The sequence below is a fragment of the Narcine bancroftii genome, chromosome 12 (genome assembly GCF_036971445.1).
Source record: "Narcine bancroftii isolate sNarBan1 chromosome 12, sNarBan1.hap1, whole genome shotgun sequence".
In the NCBI taxonomy this organism is placed as follows: Eukaryota; Metazoa; Chordata; class Chondrichthyes; order Torpediniformes; family Narcinidae; genus Narcine; species Narcine bancroftii.
Window position 1 is genome coordinate 58,796,401 of NC_091480.1, and position 22,288 is coordinate 58,818,688.

At 65.6% G+C, this 22,288-nt stretch overlaps 1 protein-coding gene across 1 annotated transcript; it reads left to right on the forward strand.

The window, feature by feature from the left end:
• Positions 1–4,399: 4,399 nt before the first annotated feature.
• Positions 4,400–15,512, forward strand: LOC138746634 (putative per-hexamer repeat protein 5). The gene is made up of 10 exons (XM_069904923.1): positions 4,400–4,520; positions 5,968–6,084; positions 7,902–8,065; positions 9,369–9,508; positions 10,237–10,375; positions 11,154–11,270; positions 11,470–11,616; positions 13,019–13,124; positions 13,238–13,386; positions 15,000–15,512. Exons 1-10 carry the CDS (start codon positions 4,400–4,402, stop codon positions 15,510–15,512), a joined length of 1,713 nt encoding a protein of 570 aa, XP_069761024.1.
• The last annotated feature ends 6,776 nt before the right edge of the window (positions 15,513–22,288 follow it).

A 22,288-nucleotide genomic window follows, 5' to 3' on the forward strand; every position in this document is an offset into this window, starting at 1 on the left:
AGAGACAGGAACTGGGCACGGTGCTCCCGCTTGGTCGGAGCAAGGGACAGTAAATGGGCACGGGGCTCCCGTTGTGTTCGGTCCCAGCGACACAGAGACGGTAACTATGCACGGGGCTACCGGTGTAGTCGGACCCAGGAACAGGAACTGGGCACGGGGTTCCCAGTTGGACTAACCCAGGGACAGGGACTGCGCACGAGGATCCCGGTTGGTCGGACCCAGGGACAGGAACTGGGCACCGTGTTCCCAGTTGGACTAACACAGGGACAGGAACTGGGCACGTGGCTCCCATTGTGGTCGGTCCCAGCGACACAGAGACGGTAACTGTGCACGGGGCTACCGGTGTAGTCGGACCCAGGGACAGGAACTGGGCACGGGGTTCTCGGTTAGACGGACCTAAGGACAGCGACGGGGCACGAGGCACGAAGCTCCCAGTTGGTCGGACCCAGAGATGGGAACTGTGCACAGGGCTACCGGTGTAGTCGGACCCAGGGACAGGAACTGGGCACGGGGTTCCCGGTTGGACGAACCCAGGGACAGAGACTGCGCACGAGGATCCCAGTTGGTCGGACCCAGGGACAGGAACTGGGCACGGGGCTCCCGGTTGGCCGGACCCAGAGACAGGAACTGGGCACGGAGCTCCCGCATGCTCGGACCCAGGGACAAGAACTGGGCCCGGGGCTCCCGGTTGGTCGGACCCAGGGACAGGAACTGGGCACGGGGCTCCAGGTTGGTCTGACCCAGGGACAGGAACTGGGCACGGGGCACCCGGTTGGCAGGACCCAGGGACAGGAACTGGGCACGTGGCTCCCGGTGTGGTCGGTCCCAGCGACACAGACACGGTAACTGTGCACGGGGCTACCGGTGCAGTCGGACCCAGGGACAGGAACTGGGTACGGGGTTCTCGGTGAGACGGACCTAAGGACATCGACGGGGCACGAGGCACGAAGCTCCCAGTTGGTCGGACCCAGAGATGGGAACTGTGCAAAGGGCTACCGGTGTAGTCGGACCCAGGGACAGGAACTGGGCACGGGGTTCCGGGTTGAACGAACCCAGGGACAGAGACTGCGCACGAGGATCCCGGTTGGTCGGACCCAGGGACAGGAACTGGGCATGGGGCTCCCGGTGTGGTCGGTCCCAGCGACACAGAGACAGTAACTATGCACGGGGCTACCGGTGTAGTCGGACCCAGGGACAGGAACTGGGCACCGGGTTCCCGGTTGCACGAACCCAGGGACAGGGACTGCGCACAAGGATCCCGGTTGGTCGGACCCAGGGACAGGAACTGGGCACGTGGCTCCCGGTGTGGTTTGTCCCAGCAACACAGAGACGGTAACTGTGCACGGGGCAACCGGTGGAGTCGGACCCAGGGACAGGAACTGGGCACGGTGTTCTCGGTTGGACGGACCCAAGGACAGGGACTGGGCACGAGGCTCCCGATTGGTCGGACCCACGGACAGGAACTGGGCACGGGGTTCCTGGTTGGACGAACCCAGCGACAGGGACTGCGCACAAGGATCCCGATTGGTCGGACCCAGGGACAGGAACTGGGCACGTGGCTCCTGGTATGGTCGGTCCCAGCGACACAAAGACGGTAACTGTGTACGGGGCTACCGGTGTATTCGGACCCAGGGACAGGAACTGGGCACGGGGTTCTCGGTTGGACGGACCCAAGGACAGGGACTGGGCACGAGGCTCCCGGTTGGTCGGACACAGGGACAGGAACTGGGCACGGGGCTCCCGGTTGGTCGGACCCAGGGACAGGAACTGGGCACGGGGCTCCCAGTTGGTCGGACGCAGGGACAGGAACTGGGCACGGGGCACCCAGTGTGGTCTGTCCCAGCGACACAGAGTCGGGAACTGTGCACGGGGTCCCGGTGTAGTCGTTCCCAGCAACACAGAGGCTGGAACTGTGCACGGGGCTCCCGTTGTACTCGCTCACAGCAACACAGAGGCGGGGACTGTGCACGGGGCTCCCGGTGTAGTCGGACCCAGGGACAGGAACTGGGCACGGGGCTCCTGGTTGGTCGGACCCAGGGACAGGAACTGAACACGGGGCTCCCGGTTGGTCGGACCCAGGGACATGAACTGGGCACGGGGCTCCCGGTTGGGCACGGGGCTCCCGGATGGTCGGACCCAGGGACAGGACCTGTGCACGGGGCTCCCGGTGAGGTCGGACGCAGGGACAGGAACTGGGCACGGGGCTCCCGGTGTAGTCGCTCCCAGTAATAGAGACGGGAACTGGGCACGGGGCTCCCGGTGTAGTCGCTCCCAGCATCAGAGACGGAAACTGGGCACGGGTTCCCGGATGGTCGGACACAGAGACAGGAACTGGGCACGGTGCTCCCACTTGGTCGGAGCAAGGGACAGGAACTGGGCACGGGGATCCCGGATGTTCGGACCCAGGGACAGTAAATGGGCACGGGGCTCCCGGTTGGTCGGACCCAGGGACAGGAACTGGGCACAGGGCACCCGGTTGGTCGGACCCAGGGACAGGAACTGGGCACGTGGCTCTCGGTGTGGTCGGTCCCAGCGACACAGACACGGTAACTGGGCACAGGGCTCCCGGTGTAGTCGGACCCAGGGACAGGAACTGGGCACGGAGTTCCCGGTTGAACGAACCCAGGGACAGAGACTGCGCACGAGGATCCCGGTTGGTCGGACCCAGGGACAGGAACTGGGCACTGGGCTCCCGGTTGGTCGGACCCAGAGACAGGAACTGGGCACGGAGCTCCCGCATGCTCGGACCCAGGGACAAGAACTGGGCACGGGGCTCGCGGTTGGTCGGACCCAGAGACAGGAACTGGGCATGGGGCTCCCGGTTGGGCGGACCCAGGGTTAGGAACTGGGCACGGGGCTCCGGGTGTGGTAGGTCCCAACGACACTAAGATGGGAACTGTGCACGGGACTCACGGTGCATTCAGACCCAGGGACAGCAACTGGGCACGGGGTTCCCGTTGCAGTCGGACCCAGGGACAGGAACTGTGCACGGGGCTCCCGGTGAGGTCGGACCCAGGGACAGGAACTGGGCACGGGGCTCCCGGTTGGTCGGACCCAGGGACAGGAACTGGGCACAGGGCTCCCAGTTGGTCGGACCCAGGGACAGGAACTGGGCACGGGGCACCTAGTGTGGTCTGTCCCAGCGACACAGAGTCGGGAACTGTGCACGGTGTCCCGGTGTAGTCGTTCCCAGCAACACAGAGGCTGGAACTGTGCACGGGGCTCCCGGATGGTCGGACCCAGGGACAGGAACTGTGCACGGGGCTCCCGGTGAGGTCGGACCCAGGGACAGGAACTGTGCACGGGGCTCCCGGTGTAGTCGCTCCCAGTAATAGAGACGGGAACTGGGCACGGGGCTCCCGGTGTAGTCGCTCCCAGCATCAGAGACGGAAACTGGGCACGGGTTCCCGGATGGTGGGACACAGAGACAGGAACTGGGCACGGTGCTCCCGCTTGGTCGGAGCAAGGGACAGGAACTGGGCACGGGGATCCCGGATGTTCGGACCCAGGGACAGTAAATGGGCACGGGGCACCCGGTTGGTCGGACCCAGGGACAGGAACTGGGCACAGGGCACCCGGTTGGTCAGACCCAGGGACAGGAACTGGGCACGGGGCACCCGGTTGGCCGGACCCAGGGACAGGAACTGGGCACGTGGCTCCCGGTGTGGTCGGTCCCAGCGACACAGACACGGTAACTGTGCACGGGGCTACCGGTGCAGTCGGACCCAGGGACAGGAACTGGGTACGGGGTTCTCGGTGAGACGGACCTAAGGACAGCGACGGGGCACGAGGCACGAAGCTCCCAGTTGGTCGGACCCAGAGATGGGAACTGTGCACAGGGCTACCGGTGTAGTCGGACCCAGGGACAGGAACTGGGCACGGGGTTCCGGGTTGGACGAACCCAGGGACAGAGACTGCTCACGAGGATCCCGGTTGGTCGGACCCAGGGACAGGAACTGGGCACGGTGCTCCCGGTTGGCCGGACCCAGAGACAGGAACTGGGCACGGAGCTCCCGCATGCTCGGACCCAGGGACAAGAACTGGGCACGGGGCTCCCGTTTGGTCGGACCCAGAGACAGGAACTGGGCATGGGGCTCCCGGTTGGGCGGACCCAGGGATAGGAACTGGGCACGGGGCTCCGGGTGTGGTAGGTCCCAACGACACAAAGATGGGAACTGTGCACGGGGCTCACGGTGCATTCGGACCCAGGTACAGCAACTGGGCACGGGGTTCCCGTTGCAGTCGGACCCAGGGACAGGAACTGTGCACGGGGCTCCCGGTAAGGTCGGACCCAGGGACAGGAACTGGGCACGGGTCTCCCGGATGGTCGGACCCAGGGACAGTAAATGGGCATGGGGCTCCCGGTATGGTCGGTCCCAGCGACACAGAGACGGTAACTATGCACGGGGCTACCGGTGTCGTCGGACCCAGGGACAGGAACTGGGCACGGGGCTCCCGGTTGGTCAGAGCTAGGGACAGGAAATGGGCACGGGGCTCGCGGATGGTCGGACCCAGGGACAGTAAATGGGCATGGGGATCCCGGTGTGGTCGGTCCCAGCGACACAGAGACAGTAACTATGCACGGGGCTACCGGTGTAGTCGGACCCAGGGACAGGAACTGGGCACGGGGTTCCCGGTTGGACGAACCCAGGGACAGGGACTGCGCACAAGGATCCCGGTTGGTCGGACCCAGGGACAGGAACTGGGCACGGGTCTCCCGGATGGTCGGACCCAGGGACAGTAAATGGGCATGGGGCTCCCGGTATGGTCGGTCCCAGCGACACAGAGACGGTAACTATGCACGGGGCTACCGGTGTAGTCGGACCCAGGGACAGGAACTGGGCACGGGGCTCCCGGTTGGTCAGAGCAAGGGACAGGTAATGGGCACGGGGCTCGCGGATGGTCGGACCCAGGGACAGTAAATGGGCATGGGGATCCCGGTGTGGTCGGTCCCAGCGACACAGAGACAGTAACTATGCACGGGGCTACCGGTGTAGTCGGACCCAGGGACAGGAACTGGGCACGGGGTTCCCGGTTGGACGAACCCAGGGACAGGGACTGCGCACAAGGATCCCGGTTGGTCGGACCCAGGGACAGGAACTGGGCACGGTGTTCCCAGTTGGACTAACACAGGGACAGGAACTGGGCACGTGGCTCCCATTGTGGTCGGTCCCAGCGACACAGAGACGGTAACTGTGCACGGGGCTACCGGTGCAGTCGGACCCAGCGACAGGAACTGGGTACGGGGTTCTCGGTGAGACGGACCTAAGGACAGCGACGGGGCACGAGGCACGAAGCTCCCAGTTGGTCGGACCCAGAGATGGGAACTGTGCACAGGGCTACCGGTGTAGTCGGACCCAGGGACAGGAACTGGGCACGGGGTTCCGGGTTGGACGAACCCAGGGACAGAGACTGCGCACGAGGATCCCGGTTGGTCGGACCCAGGGACAGGAACTGGGCACGGGGCTCCCGGTTGGCCGGACCCAGAGATAGGAACTGGGCACGGAGCTCCCGCATGCTCCGACCCAGGGACAAGAACTGGGCACGGGGCTCCCGGTTGGTCGGACCCAGAGACAGGAACTGGGCATGGGGCTCCCTGTTGGGCGGACCCAGGGATAGGAACTGGGCACGGGGCTCCGGGTGTGGTAGGTCCAAAAACAACACAAAGATGGGAACTGTGCACGGGGCTCACGGTGCATTCGGACCCAGGGACAGCAACTGGGCACGGGGTTCCTGTTGCAGTCGGACCCAGGGACAGGAACTGTGCACGGGGCTCCCGGTAAGGTCGGACCCAGGGACAGGAACTGGGCACGGGTCTCCCGGATGGTCGGACCCAGGGACAGTAAATGGGCAATGGGCTCCCGGTATGGTCGGTCCCAGCGACACAGAGACGGTAACTATGCACGGGGCTACCGGTGTAGTCGGACCCAGGGACAGGAACTGGGCACGGGGCTCCCGGTTGGTCAGAGCAAGGGACAGGAAATGGGCACGGGGCTCCCGGATGGTCGGACCCAGGGACAGGAATTGGGCATGGGGTTCCCGGTTGGACGAACCCAGGGACAGGGACTGCGCACAAGGATCCCGGTTGGTCGGACCCAGGGACAGGAACTGGGCACGTGGCTCCCGGTGTGGTCGGTCCCAGCAACACAGAGACGGTAACTGTGCACGGGGCAAACGGTGTAGTCGGACCCAGGGACAGGAACTGGTCACGGTGTTCTCGGTTGGACGGACCCAAGGACAGGGACTGGGCACGAGGCTCCCGATTGGTCGGACCCAGAGACAGGAACTGGGCACGGAGCTCCCGCATGCTCGGACCCAGGGACAAGAACTGGGCACGGGGCTCCCGTTTGGTCGGACCCAGAGACAGGAACTGGGCATGGGGCTCCCGGTTGGGCGGACCCAGGGATAGGAACTGGGCACGGGGCTCCGGGTGTGGTAGGTCCCAACGACACAAAGATGGGAACTGTGCACGGGGCTCACGGTGCATTCGGACCCAGGGACAGCAACTGGGCACGGGGTTCCCGTTGCAGTCGGACCCAGGGACAGGAACTGTGCACGGGGCTCCCGGTAAGGTCGGACCCAGGGACAGGAACTGGGCACGGGTCTCCCGGATGGTCGGACCCAGGGACAGTAAATGGGCATGGGGCTCCCGGTATGGTCGGTCCCAGCGACACAGAGACGGTAACTATGCACGGGGCTACCGGTGTAGTCGGACCCAGGGACAGGAACTGAGCACGGGGCTCCCGGTTGGTCAGAGCTAGGGACAGGAAATGGGCACGGGGCTCGCGGATGGTCGGACCCAGGGACAGTAAATGGGCATGGGGATCCCGGTGTGGTCGGTCCCAGCGACACAGAGACAGTAACTATGCACGGGGCTACCGGTGTAGTCGGACCCAGGGACAGGAACTGGGCACGGGGTTCCCGGTTGGACGAACCCAGGGACAGGGACTGCGCACAAGGATCCCGGTTGGTCGGACCCAGGGACAGGAACTGGGCACGGGTCTCCCGGATGGTCGGACCCAGGGACAGTAAATGGGCATGGGGCTCCCGGTATGGTCGGTCCCAGCGACACAGAGACGGTAACTATGCACGGGGCTACCGGTGTAGTCGGACCCAGGGACAGGAACTGTGCACGGGGCTCCCGGTTGGTCAGAGCAAGGGACAGGAAATGGGCACGGGGCTCGCGGATGGTCGGACCCAGGGACAGTAAATGGGCATGGGGATCCCGGTGTGGTCGGTCCCAGCGACACAGAGACAGTAACTATGCACGGGGCTACCGGTGTAGTCGGACCCAGGGACAGGAACTGGGCACGGGGTTCCCGGTTGGACGAACCCAGGGACAGGGACTGCGCACAAGGATCCCGGTTGGTCGGACCCAGGGACAGGAACTGGGCACGGTGTTCCCAGTTGGACTAACACAGGGACAGGAACTGGGCACGTGGCTCCCATTGTGGTCGGTCCCAGCGACACAGAGACGGTAACTGTGCACGGGGCTACCGGTGCAGTCGGACCCAGCGACAGGAACTGGGTACGGGGTTCTCGGTGAGACGGACCTAAGGACAGCGACGGGGCACGAGGCACGAAGCTCCCAGTTGGTCGGACCCAGAGATGGGAACTGTGCACAGGGCTACCGGTGTAGTCGGACCCAGGGACAGGAACTGGGCACGGGGTTCCCGGTTGGACGAACCCAGGGACAGGGACTGCGCACGAGGATCCCGGTTGGTCGGACCCAGGGACAGGAACTGGGCACTGGGCTCCCGGTTGGTCGGACCCAGAGACAGGAACTGGGCACGGAGCTCCCGCATGCTCGGACCCAGGGACAAGAACTGGGCACGGGGCTCGCGGTTGGTCGGACCCAGAGACAGGAACTGGGCATGGGGCTCCCGGTTGGGCGGACCCAGGGTTAGGAACTGGGCACGGGGCTCCGGGTGTGGTAGGTCCCAACGACACTAAGATGGGAACTGTGCACGGCACTCACGGTGCATTCAGACCCAGGGACAGCAACTGGGCACGGGGTTCCCGTTGCAGTCGGACCCAGGGACAGGAACTGTGCACGGGGCTCCCGGTGAGGTCGGACCCAGGGACAGGAACTGGGCACGGGGCTCCCGGTTGGTCGGACCCAGGGACAGGAACTGGGCACAGGGCTCCCAGTTGGTCGGACCCAGGGACAGGAACTGGGCACGGGGCACCTAGTGTGGTCTGTCCCAGCGACACAGAGTCGGGAACTGTGCACGGGGTCCCGGTGTAGTCGTTCCCAGCAACACAGAGGCTGGAACTGTGCACGGGGCTCCCGGTGTAGTCGCTCACAGCAACACAGAGGCGGGGACTGTGCACGGGGCTCCCGGTGTAGTCGGACCAAGGGACAGGAACTGGGCACGGGGCTCCTGGTTGGTCGGACCCAGGGACAGGAACTGAACACGGGGCTCCCGGTTGGTCGGACCCAGGGACATGAACTGGGCACGGGGCTCCCGGATGGTCGGACCCAGGGACAGGAACTGTGCACGGGGCTCCCGGTGAGGTCGGACCCATGGACAGGAACTGGGCACGGGGTTCCCGGTGTAGTCGCTCCCAGTAATAGAAACGGGAACTGGGCACGGGGCTCCCGGTGTAGTCGCTCCCAGCATCAGAGACGGAAACTGGGCACGGGTTCCCGGATGGTCGGACACAGAGACAGGAACTGGGCACGGTGCTCCCGCGTGGTCGGAGCAAGGGACAGTAAATGGGCACGGGGCTCCCGTTGTGTTCGGTCCCAGCGACACAGAGACGGTAACTATGCACGGGGCTACCGGTGTAGTCGGACCCAGGAACAGGAACTGGGCACGGGGTTCCCAGTTGGACTAACCCAGGGACAGGGACTGCGCACGAGGATCCCGGTTGGTCGGACCCAGGGACAGGAACTGGGCACCGTGTTCCCAGTTGGACTAAAACAGGGACAGGAACTGGGCACGTGGCTCCCATTGTGGTCGGTCCCAGCGACACAGAGACGGTAACTGTGCACGGGGCTACCGGTGTAGTCGGACCCAGGGACAGGAACTGGGCACGGGGTTCTCGGTTAGACGGACCTAAGGACAGCGACGGGGCACGAGGCACGAAGCTCCCAGTTGGTCGGACCCAGAGATGGGAACTGTGCACAGGGCTACCGGTGTAGTCGGACCCAGGGACAGGAACTGGGCACGGGGTTCCCGGTTGGATGAACCCAGGGACAGAGACTGCGCACGAGGATCCCAGATGGTCGGACCCAGGGACAGGAACTGGGCACGGGGCTCCCGGTTGGCCGGACCCAGAGACAGGAACTGGGCACGGAGCTCCCGCATGCTCGGACCCAGGGACAAGAACTGGGCCCGGGGCTCCCGGTTGGTCGGACCCAGGGACAGGAACTGGGCACGGGGCTCCAGGTTGGTCTGACCCAGGGACAGGAACTGGGCACGGGGCACCCGGTTGGCAGGACCCAGGGACAGGAACTGGGCACGTGGCTCCCGGTGTGGTCGGTCCCAGCGACACAGACACGGTAACTGTGCACGGGGCTACCGGTGCAGTCGGACCCAGGGACAGGAACTGGGTACGGGGTTGTCGGTGAGACGGACCTAAGGACAGCGACGGGGCACGAGGCACGAAGCTCCCAGTTGGTCGGACCCAGAGATGGGAACTGTGCACAGGGCTACCGGTGTAGTCGGACCCAGGGACAGGAACTGGGCACGGGGTTCCGGGTTGGACGAACCCAGGGACAGAGACTGCGCACGAGGATCCCGGTTGGTCGGACCCAGGGACAGGAACTGGGCACGGGGCTCCCGGTTGGCCGGACCCAGAGACAGGAACTGGGCACGGAGCTCCCGCATGCTCGGACCCAGGGACAAGAACTGGGCACGGGGCTCCCGGTTGGTCGGACCCAGAGACAGGAACTGGGCATGGGGCTCCCTGTTGGGCGGACCCAGGGATAGGAACTGGGCACGGAACTCCGGGTGTGGTAGGTCCCAACGACACAAAGATGGGAACTGGGCACAGGGCTCCCGGTTGGTCGGACCCAGAGACAGGAACTGGGCACGGGGTTCCCGGTTGGACGAACCCAGGGACAGAGACTGCGCACTAGGATCCCAGTTGGTCGGACCCAGGGACAGGAACTGGGCACGGGGCTCCCGGTTGGCCGGACCCAGAGACAGGAACTGGGCACGGAGCTCCCGCATGCTCGGACCCAGGGACAAGAACTGGGCCCGGGGCTCCCGGTTGGTCGGACCCAAGGACAGGAACTGGGCACGGGGCTCCAGGTTGGTCTGACCCAGGGACAGGAACTGGGCACGGGGCACCCGGTTGGCAGGACCCAGGGACAGGAACTGGGCACGTGGCTCCCGGTGTGGTCGGTCCCAGCGACACAGACACGGTAACTGTGCACGGGGCTACCGGTGCAGTCGGACCCAGCGACAGGAACTGGGTACGGGGTTCTCGGTGAGACGGACCTAAGGACAGCGACGGGGCACGAGGCACGAAGCTCCCAGTTGGTCGGACCCAGAGATGGGAACTGTGCACAGGGCTACCGGTGTAGTCGGACCCAGGGACAGGAACTGGGCACGGGGTCCCGGGTTGGACGAACCCAGGGACAGAGACTGCGCACGAGGATCCCGGTTGGTCGGACCCAGGGACAGGAACTGGGCACGGGGCTCCCGGTTGGCCGGACCCAGAGATAGGAACTGGGCACGGAGCTCCCGCATGCTCGGACCCAGGGACAAGAACTGGGCACGGGGCTCCCGGTTGGTCGGACCCAGAGACAGGAACTGGGCATGGGGCTCCCTGTTGGGCGGACCCAGGGATAGGAACTGGGCACGGGGCTCCGGGTGTGGTAGGTCCAAAAACAACACAAAGATGGGAACTGTGCACGGGGCTCACGGTGCATTCGGACCCAGGGACAGCAACTGGGCACGGGGTTCCTGTTGCAGTCGGACCCAGCGACAGGAACTGTGCACGGGGCTCCCGGTAAGGTCGGACCCAGGGACAGGAACTGGGCACGGGTCTCCCGGATGGTCGGACCCAGGGACAGTAAATGGGCAATGGGCTCCCGGTATGGTCGGTCCCAGCGACACAGAGACGGTAACTATGCACGGGGCTACCGGTGTAGTCGGACCCAGGGACAGGAACTGGGCACGGGGCTCCCGGTTGGTCAGAGCAAGGGACAGGAAATGGGCACGGGGCTCCCGGATGGTCGGACCCAGGGACAGGAATTGGGCATGGGGTTCCCGGTTGGACGAACCCAGGGACAGGGACTGCGCACAAGGATCCCGGTTGGTCGGACCCAGGGACAGGAACTGGGCACGTGGCTCCCGGTGTGGTCGGTCCCAGCAACACAGAGACGGTAACTGTGCACGGGGCAACCGGTGTAGTCGGACCCAGGGACAGGAACTGGTCACGGTGTTCTCGGTTGGACGGACCCAAGGACAGGGACTGGGCACGAGGCTCCCGATTGGTCGGACCCACGGACAGGAACTGGGCACGGGGTTCCTGGTTGGACGAACCCAGCGACAGGGACTGTGCACAAGGATCCCGATTGGTCGGACCCACGGACAGGAACTGGGCACGGGGCTCCTGGTTGGTCGGACCCAGGGAAATGAACTGGGCACGGGGCTCCCGGTTGGTCGGACCCAGGGACGGGAACTGTGCACGGGGCTATCGGTTGGTCGGACCCAGGGAAATGAACTGGGCACTGGGCTCCCGGATGGTCGGACCCAGGGACAGTAAATGGGCACGGGGCTCCCGGTCTGTTCGGTCCCAGTGACACAGAGACGGTAACTATGCACGGGGCTACCGGTTGGTCGGACCCAGGGACAGGAACTGCGCACGAGGATCCCGGTTGGTCGGACCCAGGGACAGGAACTGGGCACGTGGCTCCCGGTGTGGTCGGTCCCAGCGACACAGAGACGTTAACTATGCACGGGGCTACCGGTGTAGTCGGACCCAGGGACAGTAAATGAGCACGGGGCTCCCGTTGTGTTCGGTCCCAGCGACACAGAGTCGGGAACTGTGCACGGGGTCCCGGTGTAGTCGTTCCCAGCAACACAAAGGCTGGAACTGTGCACGGGGCTCCCGGTGTAGTCGCTCACAGCAACACAGAGGCGGGGACTGTGCACGGGGCTCCCGGTTGGTCGGACCCAGGGACAGGAACTGCGCACGAGGATCCCGGTTGGTCGGACCCAGGGACAGGAACTGGGCACGGGGCTCCTGTTTGGTCGGACCCAGGGACAGGAACTGATCACGGGGCTCCCGGTTGGTCGGACCCAGCGACACAGACACGGTAACTGTGCACGGGGCTACCGGTGCAGTCGGACCCAGGGACAGGAACTGGGTACGGGGTTCTCTGTGAGACGGACCTAAGGACAGCGACGGGGCACGAGGCACGAAGCTCCCAGTTGGTCGGACCCAGAGATGGGAACTGTGCACAGGGCTACCGGTGTAGTCGGACCCAGGGACAGGAACTGGGCACGGGGTTCCGGGTTGGACGAACCCAGGGACAGAGACTGCGCACGAGGATCCCGGTTGGTCGGACCCAGGGACAGGAACTGGGCACGGGGTTCCCGTTACAGTCGGACCCAGGGACAGGAACTGTGCACGGGGCTCCCGGTAAGGTCGGACCCAGGGACAGTAAATGGGCATGGGGCTCCCGGTATGGTCGGTCCCAGCGACACAGAGACGGTAACTATGCACGGGGCTACCGGTGTAGTCGGACCCAGGGACAGGAACTGGGCACGGGGCTCCCGGTTGGTCAGAGCAAGGGACAGGAAATGGGCACGGGGCTCCCGGATGGTCGGACCCAGGGACAGTAAATGGGCATGGGGCTCCCGGTGTGGTCGGTCCCAGCGACACAGAGACAGTAACTATGCACGGGGCTACCGGTGTAGTCGGACCAAGGGACAGGAACTGGGCACAGGGTTCCTGGTTGGACGAACCCAGGGACAGGGACTGCGCACAAGGATCCCGGTTGGTCGGACCCAGGGACAGGAACTGGGCACGTGGCTCCCGGTGTGGTTTGTCCCAGCAACACAGAGACGGTAACTGTGCACGGGGCAACCGGTGGAGTCGGACCCAGGGACAGGGACTGGGCACGAGGCTCCCGATTGGTCGGACCCACGGACAGGAACTGGGCACGGGGTTCCTGGTTGGACGAACCCAGCGACAGGGCACGGGGCTCCCGGTGTAGTCGCTCCCAGCATCAGAGACGGAAACTGGGCACGGGTTCCCGATTGGTCGGACCCAGGGACAGGAACTGGGCACGTGGCTCCTGGTATGGTCGGTCCCAGCGACACAAAGACGGTAACTGTGTACGGGTCTACCGGTGTATTCGGACCCAGGGACAGGAACTGGGCACGGGGTTCTCGGTTGGACGGACCCAAGGACAGGGACTGGGCACGAGGCTCCCGGTTGGTCGGACACAGGGACAGGAACTGGGCACGGGGCTCCCGGTTGGTCGGACCCAGGGACAGGAACTGGGCACGGGGCTCCCAGTTGGTTGGACGCAGGGACAGGAACTGGGCACGGGGCACCCAGTGTGGTCTGTCCCAGCGACACAGAGTCGGGAACTGTGCACGGGGTCCCGGTGTAGTCGTTCCCAGCAACAGAGGCTGGAACTGTGCACGGGGCTCCCGTTGTACTCGCTCACAGCAACACAGAGGCGGGGACTGTGCACGGGGCTCCCGGTGTAGTCGGACCCAGGGACAGGAACTGGGCACGGGGCTCCTGGTTGGTCGGACCCAGGGACAGGAACTGAACACGGGGCTCCCGGTTGGTCGGACCCAGGGACATGAACTGGGCTGGTCGGACCCAGGGACAGGACCTGTGCACGGGGCTCCCGGTGAGGTCGGACCCAGGGACAGGAACTGGGCACGGGGCTCCCGGTGTAGTCGCTCCCAATAATAGAGACGGGAACTGGGCACGGGGCTCCCGGTGTAGTCGTTCCCAGCAACAGAGGCTGGAACTGTGCACGGGGCTCCCGTTGTACTCGCTCACAGCAACACAGAGGCGGGGACTGTGCACGGGGCTCCCGGTGTAGTCGGACCCAGGGACAGGAACTGGGCACGGGGCTCCTGGTTGGTCGGACCCAGGGACAGGAACTGAACACGGGGCTCCCGGTTGGTCGGACCCAGGGACATGAACTGGGCACGGGGCTCCCGGTTGGGCACGGGGCTCCCGGATGGTCGGACCCAGGGACAGGACCTGTGCACGGGGCTCCCGGTGAGGTCGGACCCAGGGACAGGAACTGGGCACGGGGCTCCCGGTGTAGTCGCTCCCAATAATAGAGACGGGAACTGGGCACGGGGCTCCCGGTGTAGTCGCTCCCAGCATCAGAGACGGAAACTGGGCACGGGTTCCCGGATGGTCGGACACAGAGACAGGAACTGGGCACGGTGCTCCCGCTTGGTCGGAGCAAGGGACAGGAACTGGGCAAGGGGCACCCAGTGTGGTCGGTCCCAGCGACAGAGACGGGAACTGTGCACGGGGTCCCAGTGTAGTCGTTCCCAGCAACACAGAGGCTGGAACTGTGCACGGGGCTCCCGGTGTAGTCGCTCCCAGCATCAGAGACGGAAACTGGGCACGGGTTCCCGGATGGTCGGACACAGAGACAGGAACTGGGCACGGTGCTCCCGCTTGGTCGGAGCAAGGGACAGGAACTGGGCAAGGGGCACCCAGTGTGGTCGGTCCCAGCGACAGAGACGGGAACTGTGCACGGGGTCCCAGTGTAGTCGTTCCCAGCAACACAGAGGCTGGAACTGTGCACGGGGCTCCCGGTGTAGTCGCTCCCAGCAACAGAGGCGGAAACTGTGCACGGGGCTCCCATTGTAGTCGGACCCAGGGACAAGAACTGCGCACAGGGTTCCCGGTCGGTCGGAGCAAGGGACAGGAACTGGGTTCGGGGCTACCGGTGTAGTCAGACCCAGGGACAGGAACTCGGCACGGGGTTCCCGGTTGGTCTAACCCAGGGACAGAGACTGCGTACGGGGCTCCCGGTTGGTCGGACGCAGGGACAGGAACTGGGCACGGGGCTCCCGGTTGGTCGGACCCAGGGTCAGGAACTGGGCACGGAGCTTCCGCATGGTCGGACCCAGGGTCAGGAATTGGGCACAGGGCTCCCAGTTGGTCGGACCCAGGGACAGGAACTGGGCACGGGGCTCCCAGTTGGTCGGACCCAGGGACAGGAACTGGGCACGGGGCTCCCGGTTGGTGGGACCCAGGGACAGGAACTGGGCACGGGGCTCCCGGTTGGTGGGACCCGGGGACAGGAACTGGGCACGGGGCTCCCGGTTGGTCGGACCCAGGGACAGGAACTGGGCACGGGGCTCCTGGTTGGACGGAACCAGGGACAGGAACTGATCACGGGGCTCCCGGTTGGTCGGACCCAGGGAAATGAACGGGGCACGGGGCTCCCGGTTGGTCGGATCCAGGGACGGGAACTGTGCACGGGGCTATCGGTTGGTCGGACCCAGGGAAATGAACTGGGCATTGGGCTCCCGGATGGTCAGACCCAGGGACAGTAAATGGGCACGGGGCTCCCGGTCTGTTCGGTCCCAGCGACACAGAGACGGTAACTATGCACGGGGCTACCGGTTGGTCGGACCCAGGGACAGGAACTGGGCACGTGGCTCCCGGTGTGGTCGGTCCCAGCGACACTGAGACGTTAACTATGCACGGAGCTACCGGTGTAGTCGGACCCAGGGACAGGAACTGGGCACGGGGTTGTCGGTTAGACAGACCGAAGGATAGGGACGGGGCACGAGGCTCCCGGTTGGTCGGACCCAGGGACAGGAACTGTGCATGGGACTCCCGGTGAGCTCGGTCCAAGGGACAGGAACTGGGTACGGGGCTCCCGGTGTAGTCGCTCCCAGCAACAGAGACGGGAATTGGGCACGGGGCTCCCGGTGTAGTCGCTCCCAGGATCAGAGATGGGAACTGGGCACGGGGCTCCCGGTTGGTCAGAGCAAGGGACAGGAACTGGGCACGTGGCTCCCGGTGTGGTCGATCCCAGCGACACAGAGACGTTAACTATGCACTGGGCTACCGGTGTAGTCGGACCCAGGGACAGGAACTGGGCACGGGGTTGTCGGTTAGACAGACCGAAGGATAGGGACGGGGTACGAGGCTCCCGGTTCGTCGGACCCAGGGACAGGAACTGTGCATGGGGCTCCCGGTGAGGTCGGTCCAAGGGACAGGAACTGGGTACGGGGCTCCCGGTGTAGTCGCTCCCAGCAACAGAGACGGGAACTGGGCTCGGGGCTCCCGGTGTAGTCGCTCCCAGGATCAGAGATGGGAACTGGGCACGGGGTTCCCGGTTGGTCTGACCAAGACACAGGAACTGGGCACGGGGCTCCCGGTTGGTCAGAGCAAGGGACAGGAACTGGGCACGGGGCTCCCGGTGTAGTCGCTCCCAGCAACAGAGACGGGAACTGGGCACGGGGCTCCCGGTTGGTCAGAGCAAGGGACAGGAACTGGGCACGGGGCTCCCGGATGGTCGGAACCAGGGACAGTAAATGGGCACGGGGCTCCCGGATTGGTCGGTCCCAGCGACACAGAGACGGTAACTATGCACGGGGCGACCAGTGTAGTCGGACCCAGGGACAGGAAATGGGCACAGGGTTCCCGGTTGGACGAACCCAGGGACAGGGAGTGCGCACAAGGATCCCGGTAGGTCGGACCCAGGGACAGGAACTGTGCATGGGGCTCCAGGTGTAGTCGCTCACAGCAACACAGAGGCGGGGACTGTGCACGGGGCTCCCGGTGTCGTCGGACCCAGGGACAGGAACTGGGCACGGGGCTCCTTGTTGGACGGACCCAGGGACAGGAACTGATCACGGGGCTCCCGGTTGGTCGGACCCAGGGAAATGAACGGGGCACGGGGCTCCCGGTTGGTCGGACCCCGGGACGGGAACTGTGCACGGGGCTATCGGTTGGTCGGACCCAGGGAAATGAACTGGGCACTGGGCTCTCGGATGGTCGGACCCAGGGACAGGAACTGGGCACAGGGCTCTCGGTTGGTGGGACCCAGTGACAGGAACTGTGCACGGGGCACCCAGTGTGGTCTTTCCCAGCGACACAGAGTCGGGAACTGTGCACGGGGTCCCGGTGTAGTCGTTCCCAGCAACACAAAGGCTGGAACTGTGCACGGGGCTCCCGGTGTAGTCGCTCACAGCAACACAGAGGCGGGGACTGTGCACGGGGCTCCCGGTGTAGTCGGACCCAGGGACAGGAACTGGGCACGGGGCTCCTGGTTGGACGGAACCAGGGACAGGAACTGATCACGGGGCTCCCGGTTGGTCGGACCCAGGGAAATGAACGGGGCACGGGGCTCCCGGTTGGTCGGATCCAGGGACGGGAACTGTGCACGGGGCTATCGGTTGGTCGGACCCAGGGAAATGAACTGGGCATTGGGCTCCCGGATGGTCAGACCCAGGGACAGTAAATGGGCACGGGGCTCCCGGTCTGTTCGGTCCCAGCGACACAGAGACGGTAACTATGCACGGGGCTACCGGTTGGTCGGACCCAGGGACAGGAACTGGGCACGTGGCTCCCGGAGTGGTCGGTCCCAGCGACACTGAGACGTTAACTATGCACGGAGCTACCGGTGTAGTCGGACCCAGGGACAGGAACTGGGCACGGGGTTGTCGGTTAGACAGACCGAAGGATAGGGACGGGGCACGAGGCTCCCGGTTGGTCGGACCCAGGGACAGGAACTGTGCATGGGACTCCCGGTGAGCTCGGTCCAAGGGACAGGAACTGGGTACGGGGCTCCCGGTGTAGTCGCTCCCAGCAACAGAGACGGGAATTGGGCACGGGGCTCCCGGTGTAGTCGCTCCCAGGATCAGAGATGGGAACTGGGCACGGGGTTCCCGGTTGGTCGGACCCAGGGACAGTAACTGGGCACGGGGCTCCCGGTTGGTCAGAGCAAGGGACAGGAACTGGGCACGTGGCTCCCGGTGTATTCGCTCCCAGCAACAGAGACGGGAACTGGGCACGGGGCACCCGGTTGGTAAGAGCAAGGGACAGGAACTGGGCACGGGGCTCCCGGATGGTCGGAACCAGGGACAGTAAATGGGCACGGGGCTCCCGGAGTGGTCGGTCCCAGCGACACAGAGACAGTAACTATGCACGGGGCTACCAGTGTAGTCGGACCCAGGGACAGGAACTGGGCACGGGGCTCCCGGTGTAGTCGGAACCAGGGACAGGAACTGATCACGGGGCTCCCGCTTGGTCGGACCCAGGGACGGGAACTGTGCACGGGGCTATCGGTTGGTCGGACCCAGGGAAATGAACTGGGCACTGGGCTCACGGATGGTCGGACCCAGGGACAGTAAATGGGCACGGGGTTCCCGTTCTGTTCGGTCCCAGCGACACAGAGACGGTAACTATGCACGGGGCTACCGGTTGGTCGGACCCAGGGACAGGAACTGGGCACGTGGCTCCCGGTGTGGTCGGTCCCAGCGACACAGAGACGTTAACTATGCACGGGGCTTCCGGTGTAGTCGGACCCAGGGACAGGAACTGATCACGGGGCTCCCGGTAGGTCGGACCCAGGGAAATGAACTGGGCACGGGGCTCCCGGTTGGTCGGACCCAGGGACGGGAACTGTGTACGGGGCTATCGGTTGGTCGGACCCAGGGAAATGAACTGGGCACTGGGCTCCCGGATGGTCGGACCCAGGGACAGTAAATGGGCACGGATTTGTCGGTTAGACAGACCGAAGGATAGGGACGGGGTACGAGGCTCCCGCTTCGTCGGACCCAGGGACAGGAACTGTGCATGGGGCTCCTGGTGAGGTCGGTCCAAGGGACAGGAACTGGGTACGGGGCTCCCGGTGGAGTCGCTCCCAGCAACAGAGACGGGATCTGGGCACGGGGCTCCCGGTGTAGTCGCTCCCAGAATCAGAGATGGGAACTGGGCACGGGATTCCCGGTTGGTCGGACCCAGACACAGGAACTGGGCACAGGGCTCCCGGTTGGTCAGAGCAAGGGACAGGAACTGGGCACGGGGCTCCCGGATGGTCGGAACCAGGGACAGTAAATGGGCACGGGGCTCCCGGAGTGGTCGGTCCCAGCGACACAGAGACGGTAACTATGCACGGGGCTACCGGTGTAGTCGGACCCAGGGACAGGAAATGGGCACGGGGTTCCCGGTTGGACGAACCCAGGGACAGGGACAGGGACTGCGCACAAGGATCCCGGTTGGTCGGACCCAGGGACAGGAACTGTGCATGGGGCTCCCGGTGAGGTCGGACCCAGGGATAGGAACTGGGCACGGGGCTCCCGGTGTAGTCGCTCACAGCAACAGACGGGAACTGGGCACGGGGCTCCCGGTGTAGTCGCTCACAGCATCAGAGACGGGAACTGGGCACGGGGTTCCCGGTTGGTCGGACCCAGAGACAGGAACTGGGCATGGGGCTCCCGGTTGGTCGGACCCAGGAACAGAACACGGGGCTCCAGGTTGGTCGGACCCAGGGACAGGAACTGAACACGGGGCTCCCGGTTGGTCGGACCCAGGGACAGAAACTGGGCACGGGGCTACTGGTTGGTCAGACCCAGAGACAGGAACTGGGCACGGGGCTCCCAATTGGTCGGAGTAAGGGACAGGAACTGGGCTCGGGGCTCCCGGTTGGTCGGACCCAGGGACAGAAACTGGGCACGGGGCCACTGGCTGGTCGGACCCAGAGACAGGAACTGGGCACGGGGCTCCCAATTGGTCGGACCCAGTGACAGGAACAGAACACGGGGCTCCCGGTTGGTCGGACCCAGTTGGTTGGACCCAGGGACAGGAACTGGGCACAGGGCTACCGGTTGGTCGGACCCAGAGACAGGAACTGGGCACGGGGCTCCCAATTGGTCGGACCCAGTGACAGGAACAGAACACGGGCTCCCGGTTGGTCGGACCCAGTTGGTTGGACCCAGGGACAGGAACTGGGCACAGGGCTCTCGGTTGGTGGGACCCAGTGACAGGAACTGTGCACGGGGCACCCAGTGTCGTCTTTCCCAGCGACACAGAGTCGGGAACTGTGCACGGGGTCTTGGTGTAGTCGTTCCCAGCAACACAAAGGCTGGAACTGTGCACGGGGCTCCCGGTGTAGTCGCTCACAGCAACACAGAGGCGGGGACTGTGCACGGGGCTCCCGGTGTAGTCGGACCCAGGGACAGGAACTGGGCACGGGGCTCCCGGTTGGTCGGACCAAGGGAAATGAACGGGGCACGGGGCTCCCGGTTGGTCGGACCCCGGGACGGGAACTGTGCACGGGGCTATCGGTTGGTCGGACCCAGGGAAATGAACTGGGCACTGGGCTCCCAGATGGTCGGACCCAGGGACAGTAAATGGGCACGGGGCTCCCGGTCTGTTCGGTCCCAGCGACACAGAGACGGTAACTATGCACGGGGCTACCGGTTGGTCGGACCCAGGGACAGGAACTGGGCACGTGGCTCCCGGTGTGGTCGGTCACAGCGACACAGAGACGTTAACTATGCACGGGGCTACCGGTGTAGTCGGACCCAGGGACAGGAACTGGGCACGGGGTTGTCGGTTAGACAGACCGAAGGATAGGGACGGGGCACGAGGCTCCCGGTTGGTCGGACCCAGGGACAGGAACTGTGCATGGGACTCCCGGTGAGGTCGGTCCAAGGGACAGGAACTGGGTACGGGGCTCCCGGTGTAGTCGCTCCCAGCAACAGAGACGGGAACTGGGCACGGGGCTCCCGGTTGGTCAGAGCAAGGGACAGGAACTGGGCACGGGGCTCCCGGTGTGGTTGGTCCCAGCGACACAGAGACGGTAACTATGCACGGGGCTACCAGTGTAGTCGGACCCAGGGACAGGAAATGGGCACGGGGTTCACGGTTGGACGGACCCAGGGACAGGGACTGCGCACAAGGATCCCGGTAGGTCGGACCCAGGGACAGGAACTGTGCATGGGGCTCCCGGTGAGGTCGGACCCAGGGATAGGAACTGGGCACGGGTCTCCCGGTGCAGTCGCTCACAGCAACAGAGACGGGAACTGGGCACGGGGCTCTCGGTGTAGTCGCTCCCAGCATCAGAGACGGGAACTGGGCACGGGGCTCTCGGTGTAGTCGCTCCCAGCATCAGAGACGGGAACTGGGCACAGGGTTCCCGGTTGGTCGGACCCAGAGACAGGAACTGGGCATGGGGCTCCCGGTTGGTCGGACCCAGGGACAGGAACAGAACACGGGGCTCCCGGTTGGTCGGACACAGGGACAGGAACTGAACACGGGGCTCCCGGTTGGTCGGACCCAGGGACAGAAACTGGGCACAGGGCTACTGGTTGGTCGGACCCAGAGACAGGAACTGGGCACGGGGCTCCCGGTGCAGTCGGACCCAGGGACAGAAACTGGGCACGGGGCTCCCGGTGCAGTCGGACCCAGGGACAGGAACTGGGCACGGGGCTCCCGGTGCGGTCGGACCCAGGGACACGGGGCTCCCGGTGCGGTCGGACCCAGGGACACGGGGCTCCCGGTGCGGTCGGACCCAGGGACACGGGGCTCCCGGTGCGGTCGGACCCAGGGACACGGGGCTCCCGGTGCGGTCGGACCCAGGGACACGGGGCTCCCGGTGCGGTCGGACCCAGGGACACGGGGCTCCCGGTGCGGTCGGACCCAGGGACACGGGGCTCCCGGTGCGGTCGGACCCAGGGACACGGGGCTCCCGGTGCGGTCGGACCCAGGGACACGGGGCTCCCGGTGCGGTCGGACCCAGGGACACGGGGCTCCCGGTGCGGTCGGACCCAGGGACACGGGGCTCCCGGTGCGGTCGGACCCAGGGACACGGGGCTCCCGGTGCGGTCGGACCCAGGGACACGGGGCTCCCGGTGCGGTCGGACCCAGGGACACGGGGCTCCCGGTGCGGTCGGACCCAGGGACACGGGGCTCCCGGTGCGGTCGGACCCAGGGACACGGGGCTCCCGGTGCGGTCGGACCCAGGGACACGGGGCTCCCGGTGCGGTCGGACCCAGGGACACGGGGCTCCCGGTGCGGTCGGACCCAGGGACACGGGGCTCCCGGTGCGGTCGGACCCAGGGACACGGGGCTCCCGGTGCGGTCGGACCCAGGGACACGGGGCTCCCGGTGCGGTCGGACCCAGGGCTCCCGGTGCGGTCGGACCCAGGGACACGGGGCTCCCAGTGCGGTCAGACCCAGGGACAGGACCTGGGCACGGGGTCCCAGTGTAGTCGTTCCCAGCAACACAGAGGCTGGAACTGTGCACGGGGCTCCCGGTGCGGTCGGATCCAGGGACAGGAACTGGGCACGGGGCACCCAGTGTGGTCGGTCC

Bases quoted from the DNA above. Each gene is read 5' to 3' on its own strand.
- LOC138746634 (XM_069904923.1), top strand. From the start codon at position 4,400: ATGCACGGGGCTACCGGTGTCGTCGGACCCAGGGACAGGAACTGGGCA. The intron at 4,521-5,967 runs GTAAATGGGCAT...CCGGTTGGTCAG, and splicing joins GATGGTCGGACCCAGGGACA to AGCAAGGGACAGGAAATGGG. The intron at 11,271-11,469 runs GTTGGTCGGACC...ACCCACGGACAG, and splicing joins GACTGCGCACAAGGATCCCG to GAACTGGGCACGGGGTTCCT.